The sequence below is a fragment of the Stegodyphus dumicola genome, chromosome 11, assembly GCF_044657685.1.
Source record: "Stegodyphus dumicola isolate Sdum_Otavi_A_Nest chromosome 11, ASM4465768v1".
Lineage (NCBI taxonomy): Eukaryota > Metazoa > Arthropoda > Arachnida > Araneae > Eresidae > Stegodyphus > Stegodyphus dumicola.
In genome coordinates, this window is record NC_140778.1 from 157,705,225 (window position 1) to 157,726,374 (window position 21,150).

At 30.4% G+C, this 21,150-nt stretch overlaps 1 protein-coding gene across 9 annotated transcripts in view; it reads right to left on the bottom strand.

The window, feature by feature from the left end:
- Positions 1-21,150, bottom strand: part of LOC118203623 (cation-independent mannose-6-phosphate receptor-like) — a 96,646-nt gene that overhangs the window by 35,198 nt on the left and 40,298 nt on the right. For 2 of the 9 annotated variants that reach the window (XR_015043759.1, XM_085826150.1), the window contains exons 4-8: positions 17,340-17,479; positions 14,253-14,457; positions 11,309-11,395; positions 4,884-5,071; positions 4,288-4,397 (exon numbers count right to left, since the gene is read on the bottom strand). Coding sequence is in view for 5 of the 9 variants with exons in the window: in XM_085826150.1 (XP_085682276.1) it covers positions 4,288-4,397; positions 4,884-5,071; positions 11,309-11,395; positions 14,253-14,457; positions 17,340-17,479 (730 nt within the window). In the remaining 4 variants the exon portion in view is untranslated. Of the gene's footprint in view, positions 1-4,287; positions 4,398-4,883; positions 5,072-9,564; positions 9,699-11,308; positions 11,396-14,252; positions 14,458-16,766; positions 17,066-17,339; positions 17,480-21,150 lie in introns of those variants that run through there. The other 7 variants (XR_015043760.1, XR_015043761.1, XR_015043762.1 and 4 more) reach the window with 7 other exon arrangements.

Below are 21,150 nucleotides of genomic sequence, written 5' to 3' on the forward strand. Positions count from 1 at the left end.
AATTTCACATGAAGATATCAACAAAAACTGAAGTTGGAGGGGAATTTCTTTTTGGCTGGTGGGGAACTCGCACATTGGCTAATCACACAGTGAGGTCTTTCTGCAGAGCTTGGAATTAATGTGTCATAGGCAGGCAGAGTTTGAAGTGCACAAACAACCTGTTCAATTTTAGGAAATAAAATTTGGTTAAGTCTTTCAGTTAAGACATCAATGGGCTTTATGTTTAGGTTCAAATGAATCACATGATTACGAATATACCATGATTACAAAAGAGTTTGTTAAAGGCCTTTAACGCACTTTGAAAGGCTTGGAGTTCCATAATGCATCTTTGTAAAGCAGACTGAACAAGCACACATAAAAACAGGTGTTATAACTGAAGTAAATAGGAGAGCATTATTTTTAATTGAAATGTTTCCCTTCGACTGAGCACATCGCGGCTCACTAGATAAGACGCTGAATTCGAAAAAAAAAGAAGGTCCTGAGTTCAAAATCCATCAAAGGTAGGTCACCTAAAACGTGTTTTTGTTTAAATTTCCTTCCTCTTAATATATCACCTTTATATTCCATTTATTGGAGAATGCTCTCCATTTTCTAGAACCTTCCACGTTTATACTGTTCCAGCTCGTTTATCAAGCGTATATAAGTAACTGATTTTTCAGTTCGAATAATAAAGTCTGGAGTTGAGACTTGAGTACTTTCCTCTTCATTTGTCTTAATGCGATCATTTTCCCTATACTATAAAAAAAAAATATGCATGTTTGCAGCCGTACCCCACATTGTACAAACATACACAGAAACAGGTCTTAAAATTGAAGTAAAGAGGAGAGATTTATTTTTAATTGACAGTTGGTTCTTTAGAGTTAATAATTGCGTATTAAAAAAGTGTTGACTTTTGTTTAACACATTCTTAATATGAAGATGACATACTTATTTTGAGCCTAAGGTACAACCAAGGTATTTATACCAGGGAATCTATTCATCAAAAACTTTAAAATAACAGTAGGGATCATGAAAAGATCATAGCAGAACATTTAGTGACATTAATTTTTCAGGTAATGAGCTAAAGCTTATGACAAAAGAAATAACTCTGAATCTTAAAGACCAGTCATATAAGTTTTAAGCAAGAATGGTTGTGTCATCTGCATAAAGTGCTAAAGTGACACTAAGTGACTTTGGTATGTCATTAGTGAAGATTGTGAACAAATATAGAAAAATTAATCAACATTGAGCTAGAAAGTATTGGGTGGGAGCTAGAAATGACATTATTAAGTCGTACAGAGAAAGATCTGTTACTGAGATGCAAGTTAATATTATGAATGAAATGGGCCAAAACATCAAGTTGCATGAGCTTGATTATGATTTTTATACACCAGTTTTATTGTGGAAGCCTTCGTAAATATACTCCACAGTCCATAGAAGCTCCCAGATATTGCAGTGTTCTTTTTGGGGGGGAGAAAGGGATATCCAAACTGTTCATCAGTTAGGATAATTTGCTTCTGAAGAAAAACATATTCAGGTATTCAAACAATATAAATTCACATTTCTTTGATAACGAAGATAGAAGGCTGATAAGTCTATCATTTTGAGGATTAGAGTGATTTTAGAACAGACACAGTAAGTGAACAATTCCGGCATTCGAGAAAATAGCAATGAATTAACATAAAATTAATTAACATTACTATACAAAATATAAATTTGGTGGAAAGGTGTTTAATTGTGTGATTAAAGACAGTTTAAGTCCAAGTACTTTTTTCAGCTTGAGATTAGCATTGTAAGTTCTAACCTCACAAATTGGCATACTGTAAATCTCTCTTGAAAGGAGAATTTAGAAAATGTCCTATTTCTTGTAGGAATTGTGAATCTGTATTATTTGCAAAGATATCTTCATTATGGGGTGTAAATTGTGTTTGAAGGTTGCTAGCAATGAGCATAGTGTGCTCCATGTCTGTATGAGCCATCACAGAGTCCACTACTAAGAACGAAATGAGTGCTTTCTGTTTGTGTAGCCTGGCAGATGCATGCCAAAGACATATCACTGGTAATTAGGAAGTGAACATATTTTGTATACTGTGATTCTATGAACTGATCACATGATGCCTTGATCTCTTTCTGGAGACTATGAAGCTGAATTTTAAAATCAGGATTCGCAGTTCTTTGCCAAATTCCTTCCTCTGGTATCTTTTAAGCGAGACCATCTAGGCCAGGGGTTTTTAACCCTGTGCCCGTGAAGCTATTGTATTTTTGTGCATTTGTGACTGTCCGCTATATACTATGTGCAATGCCAAAAATCGCATTAAATGCAACTATTTTGAATTTTTGTTACCTTTTTAATGTAGGGTATTGTTCATGATGCTTATGATTGAAATAAAATAAAGAAATATTAAGAATCTTAATACTTTTTTTTTAGTCCAAAGGGATTTCAGTCCCGAAGGACTATTGCTTTCGTTTTGGCATTTTGCGTCGGACTCATAAACGTCGGTTCACTTTTCAAACTGTTGCCACAAAATGTTAGAGTCCTGCATTATATTTGAAGAATTAAATAATGAAAAATCTGCATAAATGATTGTCTATTTCTCGCATTGTGATAAAACAATGGTACATAGAGCCATCGAATTTTGAATGACGAAATCCTACTGCGAATATGGGCATCTGAAATCCCAAATTTGGAATTTGTTTTATTATAGATTTTATATTTTGTAAAACTTTAACGAATTTTTGATTTACAAACTCAATGCTTTAAAAGCGAGAAATGGCAACGTTATATAGAAAAAAAATACTTTTATCTCCAGCTCGCGAGACTGTGTATATCGGAAATTCTAAAGATATGCTTAATTTAACATTATTTTGCGATATTGCTCTTGAACTGAATTTTATGGTTTAAGTGCAAAGAACATGATATTTAATAAATAAAGGTAACACTCAAAACGTTAAAAAAACGCCCCTTTGGACATAATTTAAAATCTGAAAAATTTCAATTTTTTTTTTTTTTTTTTTTTTTTTTTTTTTTTTTTATTACTGCGCACGCCAGCATTTCCTGTTTGTCAGATGAGCCCAGATGGGGAATAAGGATAAGAACCCCTGATCTAGGGCACGATTTCTTAATCATCATGTGCCATTTTGACTTAAACTCATGCAGCTGGCAGATTCACGCCTTGGCTCAGTCAAAATCATCTCAAGTTTTTGCCAAATTCTTCATTCTTTATTTTTTATGTGAATTTTTGACTTTAATCTCAGGAGGCAATTAAGAAAAATTGGGGTGAAGGTCAGCTTTGGTACTTCCTTGAAAGTATATTTGTTATAGTGCAAGCTAAGTGATCAACTGCTTAGTCAATATCTTTAATAGATTTAATTTTAAAGGGAAGATACTTTTATAATAATGTTTAAATCGAAAATTTTCCCAATTTTTTTAGACATGAGCCATAGAATTTTTATTAAACTGTAAATAATTCTGTGTTTCTTTTCCCTTCCCAATGCTGAAAGCTTAACTTTTATATTTAAGGTTCTCAGAGTCTTTTTTTTTTTTCCCTTGCAACTTCAAGCATCCTAAAATAGTTTTCCGAAATTCTGTGCATTTAGGTTAACATCTTCAGGTAGTACCTGAATCAGAAACCACATAGAAAAATCCCCTTATTACTGACAGTAGTGCAAGAAACTTTTGCATATTCTAGAACATCCTTCTCATCAGCTGAATAAATCACAAGTTCACACAAGAAGCAACATCCCAGTTCTCCAATTTAAGGATCTAAAAATGGAAATCTACACTCCAAAGTGGCATTATGAAAGCATAATTCAAGGAAAATCTGTTAGTAGTCTCTGGTGCTATCTGCTACAATATAATTTCAGTCCCCTGTAATTAAACTCTCTCTTCTATGTTAGTGAAGGCAAAGTTTTATGTCTGGAGCACATACCAAAGTTTTACATATTTTTAGCAAATATGTATAAAAAACAATCAGAATGTTTTTCTTCCGAGTTTTTCCGCACATCTTTGAAACAGTCTTTTAAATTTGATATAATTAATTAATACTTCAACAATCTATTAGTACTTCACTGCCCACTTGAAATAGGCTCAAAAGAATTTTTATACACAATTTTAAAAATAGTTACATCGTTATAAAATTTTTCATGCAAAAATACAGAATAAAATGCATCTGTTTTAACTTCTTACCCAGTTTTAATTTTTTCCTGTGTGACAGTTAAAAAAATCTTATAACAAAAGTGAAAAGAAAAGTAAAAAATTTACGAAATATTTTTAGTATTTTCTGAAAGAATTTAGCCAGTAAAACTTACAATTCCAGCTTTGGGAACACAATGTAGATTGATAACTGTGGTAATATTTTTCATTCTGTTATTTCCACAAGGCTGTGTTTGAGATACAAATTTTAAATGCAGTTCTGAACCTTAAAAAGAAATATATATATATATATATAAAATACACATGTGCACGTTATGTATATACAAAACCAATTTAAAATCAAATTAAAATTTAATCACAGTCAGAACAGTGGGTAGTGGTGTGAGGTGTACTTTACACATCTGTAAAAATACTACTAAAAAAAAAATTGTTTGCCTTTACGTTAATTACAGAGATGGAAACTAAGTAAAAATCAAAAATGCACAAAACTAATTTTATTTAGTGATCACTAATGATAAATTTAATCACTAATGGTCCAAACATTATGAAAGAATTTAGATATATTTATAGAAGAGAACCTAAATGATAGAACCTTATTTACATGCTGATAAAGTGCATCTGTTTCAAAAAAGTCCAGTTTGAATAAATGAAAGTAGCTAAATTTTAGACATTAACAAAACAAACATTAACATTAAAAAAGAATAACAACATGTTAGAAAACCCTACATTTAATAGCCATAAATAATAATACCTCTCATAACAAAAGCCCTAGATTCAACGCTTCCAATATCTCGTACAAAATTTGTATAAGGTTTAGTCTGACAAACAGCAGCCTTGAAACATGCATTTTGAGAACCAGAGGAATTCCAAGACACCCCATTCAAATTTATTCTGTATGCATATTGATCAGAAACTGAAGTTTCATTCACTATAAATGTTCTAAAGGAAAAAATCACGAATTATGTACAGATCAAAATAATAAGCAACATACCTTTAATTGCGGACAAGTAATCATAATACATCATCACAGTACACTAGAGCAATAAGTGTGAAATAAAATTTTATTAATAAAAATAGAAATAGTGATTTTATATAAAAATCAGAAAAGCTAGACATATACAGAGAGGCACATAAATGATAACACATTTTGTGGAGGTGAAGAACACAAAGGAATAAAAAGAAAAAAAAAAGTCATACAAATTATTCAAAATGCAATCTTATTGTATTAATGCAATAGGTGGCTCAATCAGATTAGACAAAGAAAAATTTATAAAGGTACAGTTTGAAAATTCTAAGAGCAGACATCACAATACTTGAATATTCAGATTGCTTCAATATTCAGAAAAACTTTTCTTTGTGAGGCAATCTGGGAAACAAAATAATTACAAACAGATAAGTCTGGAAAAGTAGGAAAGATGACAAGTACTCATATACACATTTATCTCGAAGCCAGAAACTGTTGTGCTGATTGACATGCAGACATATCATTTAGATTGTGCTTTTCAACTGAAATGGTATAAAATACAGCCCCTGAATCACCTAATTAAATTTCAGCATTAAAAATCATCTGTTATGCTAAGTGATAATTCACTTTTCTAAACGTTGAAGAATTTTGACCTATAAATAAAAAGTGATTTTTAAAAATAGAGTCTAGTTACTACTCTGTATTACAAACTATCAGTAGATTCACCAGAAGAGTTTCTTTCCCGCACTATAATTTTAAAAAGCATCAAATAAGAAATGAAAGAATAAGAAAATAATTAAAAACATTCAACTGAGATACCAAGGAAAACATTGGAATATAGACTGATATTCAACACAACGAACAGCAGAGATTCATTAAATTACAAGGTTTGAGCCATTGGAATAATTTACACTTAATTCATAAGATGAAACCCTTCTTTCTTGTTTAAAACATAATTTAAATTTTTCTATAAAAGAATTTTCAAAGTAAAAAATAAAAACTAATAAATATCCTTAGTTCTCCGTGGGAAAAAAAAAAAAAAAACCATTTAGCACCCCTCTTCTAAAACTAGGAGACTCCCAAATTTTTATCACATCTCCTGGTCTCCCAGCAAATCTCTAAATTTCAAATTAATATAAATTTAAATCTTTTGTTTCAAATATGACATTAAATGAATTGTCAATAGCAGATGTTCAAAACATTTGAAAATGTTTAACAAAATTCACTAATTGTTGAAAGAAATTAAGACATCAACAGTTTTATGTAAAATAACCTCAAATTATACAATTTTTTTTTAACCCAAGTGATTTTCAGCCTAATTTTTCTGATTAATTTTTTAGAACAATTTACTTCAATTCATAACAGAGATTTACACTGTATTTTATGAAGACTTCCAACCAAATAAATATTTGTATATGATTTTGCTTAAAATATATAAATATTAGATTATAAAGTTATTTAGGTCATCTCTTTAATGAAATTAGGCATTTAATTTCATTGTATTTCAAAAGCCCTTTATAAATCTAAGTTTTTTTTCTCCCTACCAGTTTTTCATCAATATAAAATTACAATAGACGAAATTTATTATTTTAAATACCAAATTAAATATTAAATTAATACATTTTATCTCAAAATCATGTTATACAGTAAAAAGTTCGTAATCCGGACGTCCATTATTTGGAATTATCTATAATCTGGACATCAAAGCCACAAACCTTTTTTTTTTTGTATGCTTTGTGCATGCGCGTTATGTGCGTTTAATGTACAACGGACGGTATAAGCTAAGCTAAAATTATCTTTACTGATTCTAAGGAATTTCAGTTAATGTTGCAGATTGCACTGTTCCTTAATCTTCTAATTGGATTTGGCTTATTATTTTTTAGAGACTGTTAGAGCAATTTTATAAAAATTAAGCTTAAACTTTTGATTACGTCAAAAAGAGTTTCCAGTTCTGGAGTAGCCAAAGGATCTACAAAGCAAAAGCATGTTTCAATGTATTGCTTCCGATAGTGAAGAAAGTGACAGAGAGGTTATTGAAAATGAAAAAATTTCGATTGACAACCTACTCGGTATTCTCGACACAGCAATTACAGGTCTTGAACAGTGGAAATTTGTAACTGAACAAGAAATTATGTCTATACGACATATAGACATGATTTATATGAATTAAAGAGAATGTTTATAGAATTAAAGAGAAAGTATTAGCACAAAAAAAACGAGGTAACTTAAACAACTTACATTGAAAGAAATGTTTAATAAAGTAAACAAATAAATATGAAGCTTTTTTTTTTGTAAATTTTGATACCCTTTAGATTTAGATTATAATTACTCTTTATTTCATAAATTACGGTTTCATATTTTTAATTGTATAATTTCTGCATGCCATCTTACAAGATTTAAACTGATGATCTACAATCCGGAAAAAACCCTAATCGGGACTCACCAAAGTCCCGCCGAGTCAGGATTACGGACTTTGTAGTGTAGTTAATTTAATGATTTGAATTATAATGTAGTAAAATAGTGACTATCTGGCATTCAATTAACCAGAAAGTTGAAGTAACAGGAACATTTCAGAATGTTAGAAATTACTCTCGCACAGAAAATTAGGTGAATGATATTAATTAAGCCATTCCTAAAGCCTGTATGGCACACTGTACTCAAACAGCATGATTTAAGGAGAGTAATGGATAGGAATGATGTCACAACACAATCATAAGATCTGTACCTTGCATTTATATAAATTCAACTAATTCTTGACAAGCTGGTTTAATTTCATGTGAAGAAACATAAAAGTTAACTGATATTTATGCCGTGTACAATAACACGGCAAACAATTAGAAGTCAAACAATCAGCGTTTATATTGTCAAATTTTCATAGGACTAGTTTTGATGGTTCAGTTAAACCATCGAAACTAATCCTTTGAAAATTTTAAAATATAATGCTGATTTTTGTTGTTTGACTTCTAAATTGATATTTATGTGTTTACACTCACAGTAAAAATGCTTTTATGTAAACTCAACTAATTCTTGATAAGCTGGTTTAATTTCAAAGTTAACTGCTATTTATCAGTTTACCCTCACATTAAAAAAAAATTAAGACCATTCTTTTATTGACTAAAGTTATGGCATCCTACTATCAAGAAAATTGTGCATTTAGGCACAAAAAACAGATAAAGAATAGGGATGCAGCGTGAAAACTATGAGAAGCAATTTATGTTTTTTATGCTATATAGCTTGTGTCCCCTGATCAATTAAATGAAGAGTGATTAGTACATTCAAACTTCTGCCATGGTTGACAATATTTCATAATAAGGTAAGATGATTTACTTTCATATATTCTTCTGAAATACTTCATATATTTTTGTTACTTAATGTTTTTATGTCTGAAATGCATTCTCCAGCCCTACAACTTACACAGTTTTAAATGCAGGCTTTTGATAACAAATAAGCTTACTGTTTTTATAATTTTAGACTTGAAAGTTCTTCTTTTCATTTGCCAGTGGTTTCGAAGTAATTTTATGCAGTCTGCCAATACATTTCAGTTATGTATTTGTTTTAGTACAGTGCTTATAGGCTTTAATATAGCATAAATTTATTCAGTGGATTGTAGTAGCATAAAATTAAAATAAAATGGTAGCATAAATTTATTATGCAGTGGATTTATTGCAAAAACAGAAAAGTACTAGCAAGCATTTCAGTAGCCATTACATTCCACCCGAGTTCAAGCTTGCATTGGCATACAGCCGAAAGCATATATGTAACGCATATAACAGCATTTTGACAAAAATGATAAAGAAGTTAAGGAAACAAAGAACATTAATTATCATATATCAGGAAATTTCAATTTAAAATATAAACAACATTACAGACATATGGATTGTGATTATATCCATCATTACTAGTGAATGAAAAAGAAATAAAATGAATACATTTACATTGTCAGTTAAATGAAAAAAATATAGACTTTTTATGCTTGCATATAAGACTTCCTGGGCTAAAATGAAACATTGGTATAATCAATAAATTCATTCACCAGCCAAGAACTGATAGATATTTTGGCATATAAATAGTTGATTCTGGTGTGTCTTTTTTTTCCCTAATGAGTTAGTACTATTACTTTCTCTGAGACAGTCATTACTTTGTAAGCTGGGTGTACATCTACGCAATTCACAATGTTAAACAGATGGAGACAAACTTAGCATGGCCTGCAAAACCTGTTTATTTTTGTTTGGAGATTATTTTGTGGCACTTCCAACAACTTCCGTGATTAATGGCATTTTACAATTGGATGAGATACTTTAATTTCTTATATTGAAGGCTAACGAAATACATCGTATTTTATGAGGATGAAATATATTTATTTTGAAATCTAACATAATTTTAAATGTAGGCTTCTCGTACTGAAGCTAATAACAGAATACATTACCAGTTCTATAACTTAACACTAAAAATTTCTTTCTCCACTCACATGGCTTTTCTACTGTAAATTTCCTTTCATAAGTGCTCAACTATCTGGAAATTTAATGACCCAGAATTCAGCATTTTCCGAGCATTCCAATAGTCAAGCTTATGCTGTAGTTGAGGAATTACTGGAAATAATTCCTATGAAAGGAAAATTTGGTATTTAACATACAGAATATGTTTTTTGAAATAAAAAAATTGTAATAGATAATTAAGCCAAGATAAAATGGCGAGCTTAAGCAAAAAGAGAAAGAGTGTCGCAGTACTTTAAAGGAAGAAGGGAGGGAGTCAAAAAAGGTTTTGGTTTACAAATTACTTTGATTGGGCAAGAGATATGTGCATAAAGTGTTATGTAACATCACATGATTAATTTGAATGATGCAGTTTAGATTTATAGCGCTATTTTTAGACAGAGAGAGGAAGACCCCAACTGAAATGAAACTAAAATAGATTATAGCCAATTAAAATTAGAAGCTTGCTGTCATATTTTTTATCTTACACTTTACCCCTTTCAAAAAAAAAAAAAAAAAAAAAAAAAAAAAAAAAAACAGAGCAATAGAGAAGCCTTTTTGAGAGGAGAGGAAAAGCTTTAGAGCAGCTAAATATGAGAAATATAATTTTGAAACATACAAAACATAATATTAGCTTTTAAACAACAAAATTATAATATGTAAAATTTTGAGTTAAAAATAATTTTAAGCACTATATTATTTTAAAACAATTGCACTTTTTAAAAGTCCTATTAAGATTTGAGTCCAATCTAGAAAATGCTCTTGTTTCTGGATCATTCACATCACAATTTTGATATTTCAGAGAAGGATTTCCAAAACATTTTGCATATCACAGTTATAAAAAGTTTATATACCTTTTAAATATTACAAATAATCATAAATCTTAAAATTTTACACCATACTAATTTTCACATTTATATGTAATGCTTCATCATTTTTAATCGCATGATTAAAATTACGGTTTTTACTTTTTTACATTTTACAATTTCTGCATCTTACACAAACCAGAAGACCCCAGAGCTTTCTCCCAGTATACACATCCAGCTATTTGGGCAACTACACTTTAAACTGATTCATGTATTAAATTTTCATGAATGGTTATGTAATTGCACTACAACATTGTATTTATATACTAAAAAAATCACTCTCCATCATAATATAATAAAAGCAAGAAAAAGATTGGAATAGTGTTGAATTGCGTACTTGATCCATACTGAAGAGGAAGTTTTCTGGTTGCGTAGTATGCTATTATGTTGACTTGGTAATATTTAAAAATCTTGGCAGTCGAGGTAGTTTTAATTCCATTTTTATTTGCAACTGACATTTACGGCCACAATCACTTGGCACTCTAGTCGTGCCTCTTCAAGAGCATTTACATTTTTAATATTATTGCGATAGGAAGCATGCCAGAAAAATTGCATCCAAGCAGGGTAGAGAGTGAAGCTGAAATGTGTAGCTATGCAATATGGAAGCATGGGAAGAGAAAAGTTTTGCTTCCCAATTATTACATCATCAAAGCTGCACAGGCCATAGAATGATCTAGAAATGACGCAATCCACAGACGTTATTACGATTTTTAAAACAGAGAGGGAAAAATTAAAGTGTTACTGTTAGTTTAAATTATAATTTTAATTTACATATTTTTTATCTCACATATATAAATGAACCCATAAAATAAACTGAAAACTAAAGAATAAATATAAGATTTTAACAACATAGTCTAATAAGTAAAATAACTACCGATCCAAAATATCTCTAATATCCACAGGAATAATCAAATTTTGGGATTCTTTTATTATACCATCCTTTTCCAGCATAACTTCCACGCTGTCCAAATTATATTTATTTTGTAATTATTTAATATTTTCTATGCTTGATATAATGAAGAACATTGAATTTATATATGATACAGTAAATTACAGATTATATTTTATATAAAGATACATGCCAGAAAATTCATGTTCATTAGTATTCCATTAATCCACGCATGTTGGGACCAAGTAATGAGCAGGCTATTAATTTTTATGCACTATAGGTCATGTTTTTCTAAGTTTTCTTTATATTTTTCTCTTTCAAATTTTTTATATTATATCTGAATTAGATGCACAAAAATAATTAAAATAAGTACCTGCATTAAGCATTCTTTGATGTAAAACCATTATATTTTAAGTACATTATTGTATACATGTATGTTAATGTCATGATTACTTTTACATTTTCTTGTCTTTTAAAAGTTCCAGTAAATCTGAATCTCTGTTTTTGGTAAATAAAAGCAGTTCTCTTGTTTTTGCTGAGATAAACTCTGAGAGTCTTTATAAAACATTCAGCTTCAATAAACTGTCTCAGTAAACACAAAGTAGTGATTGCTTTATAAGTAATCATAGAGGCATTTTAAAGAAATTTATTAATAAAATAATTTAATATTAATAGGCAAGAAATAAAAAATGGGGAAGAAGCAGGTATTCACCTAATAATGCACCCAGAGGCGTAGCTAAGGTTTTTAGCGCCCGAGGAGACCTTAAGATTTTGCACCCCTTTCTGTGTTCCAAGAATGCAAAACATTTCATTCTAAAATGTGTATCATTAATTTCGCACCCCCTGGATGTTGCGCCCGGGGACGTATGTCCCCCCTTGCCCCACCCTAACTACGCCACTGAATGTACCAGGTATGCAATTCAAACCCAAAAGAAGAATTGCAGGAAAAAGGACAAGAAAAATTAGCGAAGTTTTTCTTGTCCTTTATGCTTCATCAGATAGCCTGGCTCAGTAAAAGTAGGCGGCCAGTGCAACTCTGATTAAAAATCCAGATATAACCACGTGCAGTGCTGATAAGGACCACATGTTTCTGAGACTCCTTCTCCTTTATTTTCTTCTTTCTAGGTATTTCTTTCTCCTGATGAGGAGGGACCTTTAGCTGCCCTCGAAATCGACTGAGTGTTTCATTATACTTACGCTAAATACAAGGTTGTTTTTATGATTTTGATTGTCACATTAGCGTATTTCTCTTCTAGTCTATGAACCTTATAGTTTTAGAGAAAATGATATTCAGCTTGAGCTTATGTGCAGAACAATTATTGAAGGAAAAGAGAAAATGAATAAGTTGGAGTACTCATCACATGTTATATAGTACCTACAGTATATGATTATGTGTCAAACAATGTGGCTGGAGTAAGATGGGAGAACTTCCTACATTGTTCCAAGCAATAAAGTTAGTTCACCAGCTGACAGTTGTTGGCACATTAGTGTTCTGTTTCCATATTTTTCTATTGAATTCACACTCCTTATATATACTTTCTTTGGGTCAGTCACTAGTAGGTTAGCTGGATATATAGCTGCACAGTTTGTACTGCTATATAAATAGAGGGGAACTAATATCTTATAAAGCCAGTTTATTTGTGCTTGTTATAAGGCCTACATTATAAAAATACATATTGCTTAGAACAGTGCTTAATTTCAGAGAAATACTTTTACATGCATATTCATCTTTTTGAATTAAACTTATAAATAAAAATACAATAATCATTTTAATTAAAGGATTAAACTGTAAGCCATTTTTAGAAAGATGTAAAAGAATAAAAGGATGAGAAAAAACTTGCTTTTTAAAATAAATTGAATATTATGGACTTTTATGATGATGTGCGCAATGAAATTTTATACCTTATTTATAAGAAGGAAATATTAGTTCCAACAAAACATAATTTATATCAACCCAGTTAAATAAAGAACCCGATTGACTGAGGAGCATGATGAAAATAATTTCCAGTAATTTTTCTCAAAGACTACAAACTTTATCAGGATCAAGGTGCTACTAACTTATAGAAAGAAATAAATAAGTTTATTTACTTGCATTAATGTATGTATTACTTGCACTATATGGTCAGATGAATATGCCTGATAAAACAAAAATAGATTGGGGCATTTATCTGCAGGATGTTAGCACTCAAAATGATTTAAACATGGCTTTCAATAAAATCAAAGGGCCTTACAAAAAAAAAAAAGGTTAATGAAAACTTTTTATTAAGTGGGTTGAATACTAGTTGTTTATTAACACTCCAAGTACCACAGTTTTGGCCGCTTAATTCAAAACTTCCCCAAATGACTTTCAGTAAATGGTATTTTCTTAATTATATGTCCAAAATGACTTTCCTTCTTTGTGTCATTTCTTCTAATGGCTCCTTTTTCTCCAATATATAAGGGAAAAATTTAATAAATGAAAGAAATGAAATTTGTTGTTATTTATCCTCAGGTTTTGTCCACTTGGTAAATTTTCATAATTTTTTTAGGTCCCATCGATGGCCAAGCAGTTAAAAATCACTGAATACTTCAAGATCAAGCAGGGTTTGATCGCAAGCAAACAGGTTGTGTAAGGTTGGTTTTCCTCTTGTTTAACATGAATAGTCAGTTTCCATCAGGAGTCCATTAATTTATTCCTCGCCTTAAGCAGATAGCCCTTGTGTTATTTGCCATATTTGATAAATATTTAGCAAATAAAATTTTTATATTCTATATTTATATATATTATTTTTAATTTCATATTTTGATAAATATTTAGCAAATTAAATTTTTATATTTACTGTTGTTTGATTAAAAAAATTTTATTTTGTGAAAAAAAATCATGGCAATATTTTGCAAAATGATCATACATTCAAGAATATTAACATAGAATAAAAAAAGAAGGTCTTACGCTAAATTGGAGCAGGCTAGGCTGGATTCCCAAACAAAATCATAAAAACACTTAGCATCAGGTCCTGAAAGTATTCTTGGGTGACCCAATTTTGATCCACATCTCATAAAAAGCCTTGTTACAGGCTTGAGATTTTTATCAGAGCTGACAGTAGAACATGCTCTGCTGTCCCCTGATTCAAATGTTAGCAACAAGTCAGTTGAATCTGAAAATTTTAAGGACATTTAAATTCATTACCATTTATTCGCAGACAATATACATTATTAAAATTAACAGCATTTTTGCTCTAAGATATGCTTTTGAATAACACACACTTTTTTTTTCATCATGCCAAACACTCACTCAAATAAAAAACTCATAACAAATAAACTATGCAACTGATATCAAATTTTATAATATTGATATAAAAATGTTCATTAATTTTTTTAAATATAAATTATAAATACTCACAGTGCCAACCTTTGTAGATGCAACAAGCATCTATTTGTTTACTGTGAGACTTCAACATATTGGAAAAATGACTGATGTCACAAATGAATGAAGATGCTGATGAATATGACAAATATATGGTTCACTGCCAGATCACAAAAAATTCAAATTTTGTGTCAAAATACCTACATTAGAACAAAGCTATATATAAATCTAATACACATCGTAACTCGTGCTTTCGAGACATGAAAAACACAAGTTGAATTTCGTCAATTAGCCCAGTAGAATGGGAGATATCGAACTGTCCCTCTTAGTGTACCTAGTAGTGCAACCATACTGGTGCAGTTTGGCAATATAGTTACAAGGAAAACATTATCACTTATAATTGCAAATAATTATTTATTACATGTGTACAAATTTTTACATAGACATCTATCTAAAAAATTAATCCATAACTCTCTTTAAACCAGATTTTTGTTTCTCTTAATCTTGTGAAAAGTTGAAGGATAAAAATAGAGAATAGATTCAAATAAGTACTGCAGTTGCTTTCACTGCACCTAATTCTCACAAGTGCATGTTTTAAAATTCAGTTTAAGACAAAAAATATGGCATGTCTATAAAAACTGTTGAACATGGAACACCACAAAAAGAATATAAAGAAAAATGACAAAGTTGCTTGTTAAAACTAGAGAACTGTTATACAGATTGTTACCTGAAGTTGGTACACACACTGAAAATTTGGCGACTTTTACTAAGGTGGTTGCATTAACAGGTAAGTACTTACATTTTTATCAGATGGTAACACTAAATATTTTTATTTTTAAAAAGAAACAAAATATTGTTTAATCTGATATAGTAGAATACTACAATTCAACACCTGATTACTTGACATTCCATACAACTAGACAATCACTTGTTTTAATCGCTAAATCATTTCTGCTAGTCAAGAAAGATATTATCTTTGAAATAATATGGGTAGATTCTAATTGTTTCACACATCATCTAAAAGATGAAAAATGGTACACAGACATTTTAATTACTGTATTATTGTAATTATAATTCATTCACAAGTCTTTAATCGGGACTTGGGTGATTCCGGATTATCGGTTTTTCCGGATTACAGATCATCCAGTTTAAATCTGGTAAAATGTCATGCAGAAATTATAAAATTAAAAATATGAAACCATAATTTATGAAATAAAGAGCAATTATGATCTAAACAGTATCAAAATTTACAAAAAAAAAAAAAAAAAAGAAAAAAAAAGAAACTTAATATTTATTTGTTTACTTAATTAAACATTTCTTTCAATGTAAATTGTTTAAGTTGCTTCGTTTTATGTGTTAATACTTTCTCTTTAATTCTATAAACAGACATAATTTCTTTTTCAGTTACAAAGTTCCGCTGTTCAAGTCCTGTAATTTCTGTGCCAAGAATACTGACTAACTTGTCAATCGAAATTTTTTCGTTTTCACTAAACTCTCTGTCACTTTCTTCATGCCTTTATCCATTTTTTGCAGCAATTCCACTCTTTGTTTGATGGACATCGGAACATGCTTTTGCTTTGTAGATCCTTTGGCAGCTCCAGAATTGGGAACTCTTTTGACATAATCGAAAGTTTAAGCTTACTTTTTATAAAATTGCTCTAACAGTCTGCAAAAATAATAAGCCAGATCCAATTAGAAGATTAAGGAATAACGCAATCTGCAACATTAACTGAAATAGATAATTTTAGCTTAGCTTATACCATCCGTTAAAACATTAAACGAGTATGCATGAATGTATCATGCCCATGCGTTAAACACATAATGCATTTACGCATGCGCAGAAAGTTTGTAGCTTTGAGGTCCGGATTATAGATCATCCCGAATTATGGACGTCTCTATTAAAGACTTTGTACTGTATATCTATTTTCTAAAGTTGATTAAAAATCATTTCTTATTTAAAAGATTTCAATAGATGCATTTTGCATTTACAAGAATATACCTGAAAAGAAATTTTTCCTTTTAAGAAAAATGCTGAAAGACAAAGTATATCTTTATTGTACAATACAGAAAATATACCAGTAGATGAAGTGTCAAACATACCATACATGACAGCTTTCAGATGAAGCAGAGCAGATGACAAATCTCATATCTGATACCTGGATAGGGAGATATGAGAATTGCTTCCTTCTAATGGATCCCACACAATAAGTAATATGAAGAATACAAAAACTAAACAGACAGGAAGAGCTGATAATTACCTTTGCCTTCATCTTAATGCCTGGATTTCTTACTACCAAATCTCTGACAATGCAATTTAATGCATTATCACTACTTGTTGGTATCCATCTTCTAGTAGGTTCCTTGTTTTTATAATTAAATAATGGGAAGGAAACACTACACTGAACACATAATAATTTATCTAAATTACATAAACTCTTTATAACATCAGATTTTTAATAGACTAGTAATATGGCATTTTATTTATTTAGTTAGCTAGCTTTATTTTATCAAAGACCATTTAAAAGCTTTCCTCACATAAATTAATTGCAATTCCTTTGTAACTTCCTGGATTTCAGCTTACAAGAAATTTCTAAGGAACAATTAACTTTAAATAGAGTGAGAGAAGCCTTTAGTTAGTCATGTAATTTGAGAAATCAATGCAAGAAAACTTACTAAATGATATCAATTTCATAATTTCTACCATGCCTAATGATAAGCCCTTGGAATCTACCATACAGACAGCTGTTGTGGGCGAACAACCAAATGTATTAACAGTTTGTTGTATTCCATGACAGAGGTTAATATAGTAAGTCCTAAAAGAAAGAATTTTGAAATAATTGCAACTGAGTATTAAATCAATCATTATTAAATTAAATCAGTTATCAGCCATCAACACAATTATACTTTATTCAATATAGTGACATTAGGAATCAAATATTTAAAAGGCAAATTATAACAATTGTGAAAATAAATTTTACAATATAATTTTAAATAATGGGGGACAGTCAGTAATCAGTAATATAATATACCAATTCTCTGTTATATAAACTGATAAATTAGTAAACTTACTTTAAAAATAGTATTCTTTTAATTTACTATTTTTTAAGTGTCTCAAATTTCCTATTACTGTCAAATTGTAAATTAACTTACTTATTAATTACTTTTTGCTTGCACATTAAGTACTAGCACTAAAATTTCTTTATAGACTCTGAAACACGAAATAATAGCAATCAGCAACGTTAAATATGCAGTTTCATTTATTTTATCAGCTTAACGAAACAAATTAAATAAAAATGCAATTTTAGGGTGGATGATAGCAGTCACACTAAAGCTAAAATAAAACTTCAGACTCTACTAAATTTATAAGCCAAAATATTACTTATCCTACTGTAGGTTCTACTATTAAAAAGGAACTCAACAGTAATATGTACAAGTACAATTTTTTCATGTCATAGTTATTGGTAATTAATAATTTCATGTAAGAATATTATATGAATATTCTTATATGAAATTATTAATATTATATCTATTTGAATTAATATTATATCTATCTGAATATAATATATATTATTATATACAGTGGATAGACAAAAATATGGAAACACCTTGTGAAATGCATGTTTGAAAAGAAAGATTGATTTTAATGAAATATGTAGGTGGCGCTGGCGTTTTTTGACTACTGACGCCACCTATATAACTTCGTAAATTTGCTAAACAGTTCAGTTGTTGTCGGAGTACTGTTATGTGAGGTTGTCATTGCATTATGTCAGAGTTAACATACTTCGAACGTGGGCAAATTGTTGGAGCACGTATGGTAGGTGCTTCCGTAAGCAAGGTAGCCGAGGTGTTTAGTGTTTCAAGAGGTACTGTATCGAAGATTTATTCCGCATATTTGAAAAGCGGAAAAACATCATCTGCTAAATCACAGTGCGGACGAAAGTGTGTCCTGAGTTATCATGACAGACGGTCATTAAGGACAATTGTGACGAAAAATAAGAAGACCACAGCTGCAAAAGTCACTGCTGAAATGAATGTTGTGTTACCGAACCCTGTAAGTACCAAAACAATTAGAAGGGAGCTTCATAAACAGGGAATTGCTGGCCGTGCTGCAATTGAGAAGCTACTCATCAGTGATGCTAATGCCCGTAACAGGAAAAGGTGGTGTTTAAGTCATAAAGCCTGAACTATAGAGCAGTGGAAGCAAGTAATATGGTCTGACGAGTCTTCTTTCACATTGTTTCCCACTTCTAGCCGACTTTACGTCTGAAGAACGCCATCTCAAGCCTATAATACAGACTGCTTGTTGCCAAGAGTGAAACATGGCGGGGGTTTTGTTATGGTTTGGGCAGCCATATCGTGGTTCTCTGCTAGCCCCATGATAACTGTGTAAGGGCACATGACTGCCAAGACTTATGTGAAAATTTTGGCCGATCAAGTTCATCCCATGGTACAAACTTTGTTCCCCGATGGTGATGGTGTCTTCCAAGACGACAAAGCCCCTGTTCACACAGCTCACAGTGTGACAGTCACAGTGTGTGACTGTTCACACAGTCCAGGACTGGTTTTCTGAGCACGAGGATGAGTTGTCCCATCTTCCCTGGCCACCACAGTCACCAGACCTAAATATTATCGAACCTTTGTGGTCTACATTGGAACGGAAAGTGCGTTCTCGTTATCCACCGCCAACATCGTTATCTGAACTTGCCACCGTTTTGCAGGAAGAATGGTATAATATTCCCTTGGCAAACATACAGGAACTGTATTTATCCATTCCGAGAAGACTGCAAGCTGTTTTGGATGCCAACGGGTTTCTTACACCATATTAAGAAAAGAAACATGTTTTTTTAAAGGTGTTTCCATATTTTTGTCCAACCCCTGTATTATATTCAAATAGAATATAATATGATCTCATATATAGTATATCATATTATATTCTATTAACTATAGGATTTTATCTTTGTATCATGAAACTTTAATTAGACATATTTCCACATATATCCAATTAAAGCTTCATAATAAAAAGATGAAACTTAGAACTTAACTGTAAATCTTAATTATTAAATAATTATATTTAATCTATTATCCATAAAATTACATTAAGATAAAAAAAATCAAAAACATTTCTTCATAAATAACCATAAAATGCCAAAATAATTTTTCGTTGCTGACTGTCTCAGCCAAGTTTCGTCACTTTCTGGTCATTCCTTCTTGAGCTGCATTTTCAGTGTCGGGTAGTGTATATTATCATAACTAAATATAATGGCTATTTAATAATAATCTTAAACAGAAGACAAATTATAATAATATAATTATTATAATAAATTATAATCAGACTATTGGTAAATAACTATTAATAGAAAAACGAATATTTCTGCCAAAGAAGTATAGAAGTATAGTATACGATTCATAGAGGTCTTACTTTTAAAAGTGAGCAATGAAATACGTACATTTTTGATACAACATTCATTTAAATTCTGAAAATTTTTTTCAACATTTTTGGTTCCAAGGCTGTGACTGAATACGAACTTATCATTTATTTCTGCAAAAATGTATATCAGTGAAAAGGCACAAAAAGCATCGAGAGCAGAATAACCAGAGATATTTTCCCTGCCTTAGTGGTAAATTCTCTTTCCTAAGCAAATAGCTTTCATGTGACCTGTCATCCATACCCCTTGCCGATGATTATGAATTTTGGTAAAATGCCAAGCACAGTTGTATGTATTAGCAATGGTCAAACTATACAAACACACACAAAAAATGAATTATTTTAAATATTTAATTTAAATGCTTATAAAATTAAAATCCCACATTCAAAATCCAGTGAATCCTCTCTAAAATGATCAAAATTTGTCTTTCGGTGGAGATGATTATGTCAGAGAATATGCCCACCAGTGATTGGTATTATCGAAACACATGATGGATTTACTCTGTTCAAACCAGAGTATATTAAAGAAAAGCTGAATTAAAGTATGTTAGTTTATTTATGATTTTGTATGAATAAAACTTCTTACTCTGTGGTCAACATGGAATTTCACAAATTTACTGATTTTCACTTTGATTCTTACATTTTAAGGTTTTTGAGATTACATACAAATTATTAATGCACATTTCTTTTACAATATAGAGATTATTTCACTGCCATTTTATGGAAATATATACATATATTTCTATAAATTTAACATTTTTTAATCATAATTTACATTTGCATTCTGATTCTATCTGTTGTCCCTAGATTTGAATGTAACTTTTAGAATACAGTATCTTCTTTGAGATTTAATTTCCTGTGTTTTGTATCACAGTTCATTAATATCCTTACATAACACAGGTGTGTGGCACTGATGCAATATGGCTTGATTAGGATGACACTCCTATCAAGATTTATTATGCAAAAATCTGATAATAAAGATATTCATAATTTTTTTACTAATAAGGAAAAAGTAAAATTATCAAAAAATTTCCGTAATATCGTTAATTTTACAAAAAG